Here is an 8,874-nt window from a genome sequence, read left to right as displayed (position 1 = left end):
GTGTTTGGGGTCATCGTCCAGTTGGAACAATGACCCCAAACTGCGCCCAAGACCCAACCTTCGGGCTGATGATTTTAGGTTGTCTTGAAGATTTTTGAGGTAATCCTCCTATTTCATTGTCCCATTTAATCTCTGTAAAGCACCAGTTCTATTGGCAGCAAAACAGGCCTCGAGCATAGTACTACCCCCACCATGCTTGACGGTAGGATTGGTGTTCCTGGGATTAAAGGCCTCTCCTTTTCTCCTCCAAACATATTGCTCGGTATATGGCCAAACAGCTCAATTTTTGTTTCATCTGACCATCCTTATTTATAGGTTTTGATGACATTTCCAGGACAACATTTCCTCTCATCTACTACAAACACACTTTGATTCCTCGCCTATGGCATTCAGCGCTTCCACCTTGTTGGCCCTGTGCTGTGCAGAGGATTTTTTTGTAGATGTAGTTTATTTTCAGACCTTACCAACACTAAAGCACCAGAAAAAAATGACACACCAAGTTTTTGTTAGATAGCCACGGCATTATTGTTAAGACTTTTAAGCCGAAATTCAGTGGTAGCTGTAACACCGTTAGTTCCCTGATGTTAGCGTCTTCCAGTGACAATTATACAAGAAACGTGGTTTATTTTCTGTTATGGAGGCGAGGATTTCTAATCTAGTTGTGGCTTCACGCTGTGGAGGGATGTTAGCCGCTAGCTCGCCAACGAAGACTTTACATTGTGTTGAGGATGCGTTAGGTTGATTGTCGCTGTCAAATTTGCGGGACACTGCTGGAATGTGTCATCAACATGCATTGTCAGAATATTACGATGTGACGATCCTCTGCAAAATTAATATTAGTATTGTCTGTATCGCGCAACCCTAACGTTAACAGAAAAAATTAACCCAAAAGTACACTTGAATGATGTCATGACTTCTTGGTGCGACGTCCCAAAACACTCATCCGTGCTTCTGTTTCTTCTATTCAGAGACCCACCCAGACAAGACCACCAGAGCGGAGGTGACCCCCGCCACAGTCAGCGTTCTACTCAGCGAGATGACGACATCCACGGTCGAGCTCAGCAGCAGCCCCGCGGCCAAGAACCTAGCCGGGTCCGCAGAGACAGACCAGGTTCTGGTCCTCCCCCGCCGCCTCCTCACCGGGACAGAGCTCATCGAGATCGAGACCAGGTTGGTCCAGGATGAATGTACCTGCTGGACCCAGCCTGCGTGTGCATTAGTGCTTTATTGTAACACTTTCTGTTTTCAGCATCAAGGAGTTCGTCGTGAGCCCCATGGTGAACACAGACCTAAGTCCAGCTACCAGGTGCGGGATGGAAGTCCGCAGTCTCCAAGGGACAAGAGGCCTCTCTCTGGGCCCAACATCCGCACCCCGAACCTGCCAGTGACCGACGGAGTGATCAAGACCGCCCAACAGACCGCGCGGCCGTTCAACACGTACCCGAGGACGGAAAGTGATGGAGGACGCAGCCCCACTGGGCCTGTAAGGAAGAATGTTTGTTGCAGCAGCCTGTCATGCACAAAACATGTTTTTGCTGCTTCAGTACTTATCGTAAATATGTTTTTAATTTCTAGTCTTTATGATGACGTTTTTGTCTCTACTTCTTCCAGCCGGTACGACATCCTGAGTCTTCCCCTCAAAATGGGCCGTCTATCTCCCAAAGGGGTTCTTCCAACTCCAAGCCCCCTATCAGCCACCTGCACCCTCACCACACTTCCTATCCCAGCCTCAACCCTGATGCCGCCCTGCACCCGCACTCCACACACCCTAACGTTCCAGCCCAGCGGCCGGCCCTGCCTTCTGGGCCGCCGCCATCAAGTGCTCCGCCCCAGACGCTTTCCCCGCAGAGGGAGCCGCAGAGGGTTTCACATGAGCAGTTCCGTGAGGCGCTACAGATGGTTGTGGACCCGGGCGATCCGCGCACATACTTGGACGACTACATCAAGATCGGCGAGGGCTCCACGGGGATCGTGTGCATCGCCACCGTTAAGACGACGGGTAAACTTGTCGCTGTGAAAAAGATGGACCTGAGGAAGCAACAGCGGAGAGAGCTTCTCTTCAACGAGGTAGAAGCGGCTTATAAATAGCGTCCTTTGAAGCGTGACAAAATATTAGGGACAAGCACTTGGTATTTTCGGTGCCTGTCTTCAATCCCTGTCTCTGCGAAAACCTCAGGTGGTGATCATGAGAGACTACCACCATGAGAACGTGGTGGAGATGTACAACAGCTACCTGGTGGGAGACGAGCTCTGGGTTGTCATGGAGTTCCTGGAGGGAGGGGCTCTTACTGACATTGTGACACACACCAGGTGAGCTGTCATGTTTCTGTTTTTATTCCCCCTAGAAAATAAAAGGTTTCCTTCCACTAGAAGGCAGTGTAGTTCTCATGGTTGCACAGTTTTGTTGTCGGTCTAAAAATGTACTCCCTCTAAGACAGAGGTCTCCAAACATTTTCCAGAGAGGGCCACTTGGAGAAAAATTTAAGGTTGCGGGGGCCACTTTTATACATTTTGTATATGAAAAATACTTATACCAAAACAATGTAGGTGAACATATGCTAACATTTGAAAAACACTTCTACATCTTAGCTCTGTGTTATAGATAATAAAGCATCCATCCATCCATCCATCCATCATCTTCCGCTTATCCGAGGTCGGGTCGCGGGGACAACAGCCTAAGCAGGGAAACCCAGACTTCCCTCTCCCCAGCCACTTCGTCTAGCTCTTCCCGGGGAATCCCGAGGCGTTCCCAGGCCAGCCGGGAGACATAGTCTTCCCAACGTGTCCTGGGTCTTCCCCGTGGCCTCCTACCGGTTGGACGTGCCCTAAACACCTCCCTAGGGAGGCGTTCGGGTGGCATCCTGACCAGATGCCCGAAGCACCTCATTTGGCTCCTCTCGATGTGAAGGAGCAGCGGCTTTACTTTGAGTCCCTCCCGGATGGCAGAGCTTCTCACCCTATCTCTAAGGGAGAGCCCCGCCACACGGCGGAGGAAACTCATTTCGGCCGCTTGTACCCGTGATCTTATCCTTTCGGTCATGACCCAAAGCTCATGACCATAGGTGAGGATGGGAACGTAGATCGACCGGTAAATTGAGAGCTTTGCCTCCGGCTCAGCTCCTTCTTCACCACAACAAATCGGTACAACGTCCGCATTACTGAAGACGCCGCACCAATCCGCCTGTCGATCTCACGATCCACAGGCGGATAATAAAGCAATAAAATAATTTATGATTATTTGAATAATGATTTTATTTGTATTTATGTTAACTGTGCTCGAAAGTTAGCCTGTATTTACTAATATTGCTGTTAACTGTCAACTGAAACGCTTTTGAGGGCTTTAGTATACTCAGACATATCATGTCTCATAAGAAATGTGTACACTTTTTCATTTTGACAGGACACACACAAATCATCAAAGACCTTATACAGTAAGACGCTCAGGTTGTCGGCCATTTTGGTTTTTAGGTTACATTCTTAGGGGATTATGTCCCGTTGAATTTTTCATAGTTTTTTGTTGTAATTTGGAACCTTAGTTTAGTTTGTTAATAGAATGTGTGTTGCGGGCCAATAAAAATTGAGCTGTGGGCCGCACTTTGGACACCCCTGCTCTAAGACATTGGTGTCAAACTTGCTTAGTTATGTTTGCCCTCAAAGGGCCACTTTTAACAGTGAATCATTTACAGTATGAATATAAATGTGTTTATATAAAACATTTGTATAATTGTTTATGTATTTGATTATTGTCTATTTTTATGTATGATGTACAAAAAAAAATCTGTAGATTGTACTGTATAAAACTGGCAGCTCAGTCGTCACAATTTTACAGTAATATTTGCATTAAAAAACAAAAAATTACAGCATAAAAAATGAAAAAAATACATGGAATTAAATTAAATGTAATGGAAAAACGGTACCACTGTTTTTTTACGTAAAAATTCATGCAAGTTTTTTTATACTTTAAAATCTACGGTTGTTGTGTTTTATAGTGTAGTATTACTCTATATTGAAAGTGGATTTTACTTTAAAAAATGTTTACTCTTAATTTTTTACATGAACAGTTTGTTGGCTTACTTGCTTTGAAATTATAAGTCAAGCAGATATTTAGGTATTCATCTTTATTTGAACATTGCCTTTGTTTTGAAATATATGATATAATTTGTTTTAAAATTAGAGATTATTAAATTGTAAATATATTTAATTGTACACGGTACATTTATTTTTGTAATACATTTATTAAGGAAATATAAAGTACTTTATTTACACATTTTTCCACACCCGAGGGCCAGATCTGGCTGTATTTTCCATTTTACAGTAAAAAAAAACTGAACTTAGTCGTCAGAATTTTACCATAAAAAACAGTGGAGAATATATTGTAAAAATCACTGTAAATTTTACCATGAAGTCTATTGCAATTTTGTGTACAATTTGATGGATAACTTGCTCTGAAATCATAAGTCAAGCAGACATTCAAATATTGTTTTTTATTTGAACAAAAAACATGTTTGGAAAGTATGATAATAATTTGTAGCAATATTGGATAATACAGTTTAAAATGTATGCTATTCTATGCAGTGCATGTATATTTTAAGTGTAACGAACAAATACATTTAATAATAATAATAATAATGGATTATTAGATTTATATGGCGCTTTTCTATCAATGAGACACTCAAATCATGCAAAAAATGTGAGAACTCCTCATTCACACCTTGGTGGTGACTTGGATGGCAGGGACGGGGATCAAACCTGGAGTGTATCTTTAGTAAGAAAAGATTATGTACTTTTTTCTTGACACATTATTTCCAGCCGTTGGCAGGCAATATAAATTGATGTGACAGGCCAGATCTGGGGCCTGGGCCTTGAGTTTGACACCTCTGCTTTAAGTCTATGTTTACACTACAGGCCAAAGTGGCCAAACTTTGATTTTTTTTCCAGCTGTTTACACTGCAAATAAAATGTGGTCTTTTATTAGACTCTCGTATAAACGCGCACAGGTCCCAATGTGGCCTTGATATCACTTGCATGCACAGTTCAATAAAATTAAAACATTGACCAAATCCCATAAATGAACTAGGAAGTCGCTACTACTACTACAAAATAAGATAAATAAAATAAAATAAAAAGTTGCCACACCTTAAAAACATTTTTTTACATGAAAATAGATTAAAGTGATTTAATGTAGTATGAATTAATATATGAATATATGAACCAGCCCCATGGCCTTGTGGTTAGTGTCTGCCCTGAGACTCGGAGGTTGTAAGTTCAAACTCTGGCCGAGTCATACCAAAGACTACAAAAAATGGGACCCATTGCCTCCCTGCTTGGCATTCAGCATCAAGGGTTGGAATTAGGGGTTGAATCACGAAATGATTCCCGAGCGTGGCGCACGCTGGTGCTCACTGTTCCCCTCACCTCCCAGGGGGTGAACTCGGGGATGGGTCAAATGTAGAGGACAAATTTCACCACACCCAGTGTGTGTTTGACAATCATTGGGACTTCAACTTTAATATGTAGTGTAATATATTTGGGAGGGTTCTAATCTTTTTATGGCTGTCAGGTAGAGGCGTCACAGACATCAGCGTTGATTTACATGAGCTTTATTTTTCCACTCACTTATGTTAACAACTCACGCAATGTACGTAACATGTAAGCAGATATGGTACAACGTACACGTCAATGTTGGTCCTTCAACATCCATCCATCCATTTTCTACCGCTTATTCCCTTTTGGGGTCGCGGGGGGCGCTGGCGCCTATCTCAGCTACAATCGGGCGGAAGGCGGGGTACACCCTGGACAAGTCGCCACCTCATCGCAGGGTCCTTCAACAATCGCTATTTATTCGGAATCAAAGTATATAATATATATCCTTATATATTACATATACTTAAATATATGCAAACACAAATGACTAGTTATGCACCGAAAATTCGGCCACCGAAAAAAAAAAAAAAAAAAAAAAAAGGTCCTTCAACAATCGCTATTTATTCGGAATCAAAGTATATAATATATATCCTTATATATTACGTATACTTAAATATATGCAAACACAAATGACTAGTTATGCACCGAAAATTCGGCCACCGAAAAAATACTTTGCTCACCGAAACCGGAAGTTGTGATGATTTTGCGTGCGCACACGAATGACGTTGCTTGACAAAAAAGTCGCATTCAGGTCACCTTTCTGTGATCACATTCGAAATGATCAGAGTCTAATCAGATTCGGAATACTTCCGGATGTGGCCCAAATCTGATGCGCAAGATTCTATTTGAAGCACTTTGGAGCGTTTAGACCAGGGGTCACCAACCTTTTTGAAACCAAGAGCTACTTCCTGGGTACTGATTAATGCGAAGGGCTACCAGTTTGATACACACTTAAATAAATTGCCAGAAATAGCCAATTTGCTCAATTTACCTTAATATATTTTTGATGACATGTTGTAAATAGGTTAAAATCCAATCTGCACTTTGTTAGAATATATAACAAATTGGACCAAGCTATATTTCTAACAATGACAAATCATTATTTATTCTAGATTTTCCAGAACAAAATATTTAAAAGAAATAAAAAAAACCTTTGAAATAAGATTTAAATTTGATTCTATAGATTTTCTAAATTTGCCAGAATAATTTTTTAAAATTTTAATCATAATAAGTTTGAAGAAATAGTTCACAAATATTCTTTGTCGAAAAAACAGAAGCTAAAATGAAGAAGTAAATTAAATTGTATTTATTATTCTTTACAATAAAAAAAAAATATATACTCGAACACTAATTTAAAATTGTCAGGAAAGAAGAGGAAGGAATTTAAAAGGTAAAAAGGTATATGTGTTTAAAAATCCTAAAATCATTTTTAAGGTTGTATTTTTTTTTTCTAAAATTGTTTTTCCGAAAGTTATAAGAAGCAAAGTAAAAAATAAATGGATTCATTTAAACAAGTGAAGACCAAGTCTTTAAAATATTTTCTTGGATTTTCAAATTCTATTTGAGTTTTGTCTCTCTTAGATTTAAAAATGTCCAGCAAAGCGAGACCAGCTTGCTAGTAAATAAATAAAATTAAAAAAATAGAGGCAGCTCACTGGTAAGTGCTGCTATTCCAGCTATTTTTCGAACAGGCCAGCGGGCGACTCATCGGGTCCTTACGGTCGACATGGTGCCCGCGGGAACCGCGTTGGTGACCCCTGGTTTAGACTGTCACTTGAGGGCCCCAAAAAATCCAGATTTTTATCATTTCCCTATACAATTCTTCTAAGTACGCATTTTTATTGTATCCTTATTAACATTAAAGAAAACAAAAAGAAAGAAATATAGATCATGTTGCAACAAAAAATTATTTTAACATTGTTTTTTAGTCTGTAAGAAAAGATTTAAAGAGCATCTACTGTATTTGCATGAAATGAAAAAGGGACACTTATTTAAACTATAAACTTTTTTTTGACCTTTTGACCCAAAAATTAAATAAATTCAGTAAATGATAATACATTCAAACTGATAAGCAACATTAACTCGAGAGCACAATATATAAACCGTTTTAACCTGCAATACAAAAATGAATAACAATTTGTGCTGATTTATTAACTTTTTTTTATCAAAATGAGGAAGTCAAAAATAATGGGCGGCGCGGTTCAGATGTTAGAGCAGTCGAGCAAAAACTTGGGGGTTCCTGGTTCGAATCCGGCGTTTGCTTTCCTAGTCACTGCTGTTGTGTCCTTGGGCAAGACCCTTCACCCACGTTTCTCCTAGTGCCACCCAAGCTGGTGTAAATATAGCTAAAACATGTAGATAATGGGTTTTACATTACTTTGGATCTCCAGAGAAAAACCGTGAGTTCAAACCCTGGCCGAGTCAAACCAAAGACTATACAAATGGGACCCATTACCTCCCTGCTTGGCACTCAGCATCAAGGGGTTGGAATTGGGGCTTAAATTATCAAAAAAATTCCCGAGTGCGGCCACCCCTGCTGCTCACTGCTTCCCTCACCTTCAAGGGTTAGAACAAGGGTATGGGTCAAATGCAGAGGTTAATTTCACCACAACTAGTGTGTGTGTGTGTGTGTGTGTGTGTGTGTGTGACTATTGGTGGTACTTTAACTTTACTTTAACTTTAGTGAGCATGTTTTGTAGTGCAGTTTTTCGAAGCGGGGTTTGAAGCTTGACTGCTAAAGCATGTTCCCCAGGGTAAAACGCGCCCCCCGATCATCGCACCCCAGGGAACCTGCCCCAGTATTTGAAAATAGCTGCTCTAAGTTAAAATGTCCTCCCCTCTTCAGGATGAACGAGGAGCAGATTGCCACCGTGTGTCTGTCTGTCCTAAAAGCCTTGTCCGTGCTGCACACGCAGGGGGTCATCCACCGTGACATCAAGAGCGACTCCATCCTCCTCACGCACGACGGCCGGGTACGTTGCCACCAGCCCCAGTTTGCACCAGCCTCACTCGGTTCATACTGAGTTGAAGGTGTTACACTCGCCTACTGCTGGTGATTCATCCTAGTCCTTTCAAATGTCACAGGCAGCACTGAGTTGACACGTTAACTACGGCGGTAGGCCTCAGCGAGCACTTGTGTGGTGTCTTATTATGCATGTGTGAAGGATGAATAAACCTTTAGCTCAGCAACCATGGTCACAAACAATTATTGATGTTCTGGACGACCAACACGAAACCTCAGTGTCAGTCAGCAGACGGACAGAACCAACCATGCAGAGACTAGTTCCCGTTTTCTGTAGAACTGAAACCAACATTGTGGAACACTTAGAAGTGCTTTAGCTTTATTTTCTGAGTCAAACCACTTGTCACTCTGCTGCTTCTCTTTTGTACGCACAAAGAAGGGAAGGCCAATTGTGTCATCAGGAGGACTTATCAATGCTACAGAGGAAG

The 8,874-nt window shown here is 41.4% G+C and overlaps 1 protein-coding gene across 3 annotated transcripts in view; it reads left to right on the top strand.

Moving 5' to 3' along the window:
- pak4 (p21 protein (Cdc42/Rac)-activated kinase 4) overlaps positions 1-8,874 on the top strand; it is a 73,853-nt gene that overhangs the window by 55,735 nt on the left and 9,244 nt on the right. For all 3 annotated transcript variants that reach the window (XR_009802577.1, XM_061877556.1, XM_061877555.1), the window contains exons 4-8: positions 969-1,170; positions 1,250-1,483; positions 1,612-2,067; positions 2,177-2,310; positions 8,270-8,396. Coding sequence is in view for 2 of the 3 variants with exons in the window: in XM_061877556.1 (XP_061733540.1) it covers positions 969-1,170; positions 1,250-1,483; positions 1,612-2,067; positions 2,177-2,310; positions 8,270-8,396 (1,153 nt within the window). In the remaining variant the exon portion in view is untranslated. The remainder of the gene's footprint in view (positions 1-968; positions 1,171-1,249; positions 1,484-1,611; positions 2,068-2,176; positions 2,311-8,269; positions 8,397-8,874) is intronic.

The sequence above is a fragment of the Nerophis ophidion genome, linkage group LG18 (genome assembly GCF_033978795.1).
Source record: "Nerophis ophidion isolate RoL-2023_Sa linkage group LG18, RoL_Noph_v1.0, whole genome shotgun sequence".
NCBI lineage: Eukaryota > Metazoa > Chordata > Actinopteri > Syngnathiformes > Syngnathidae > Nerophis > Nerophis ophidion.
This window is presented reverse-complemented; position numbering and strand designations above follow the sequence as displayed.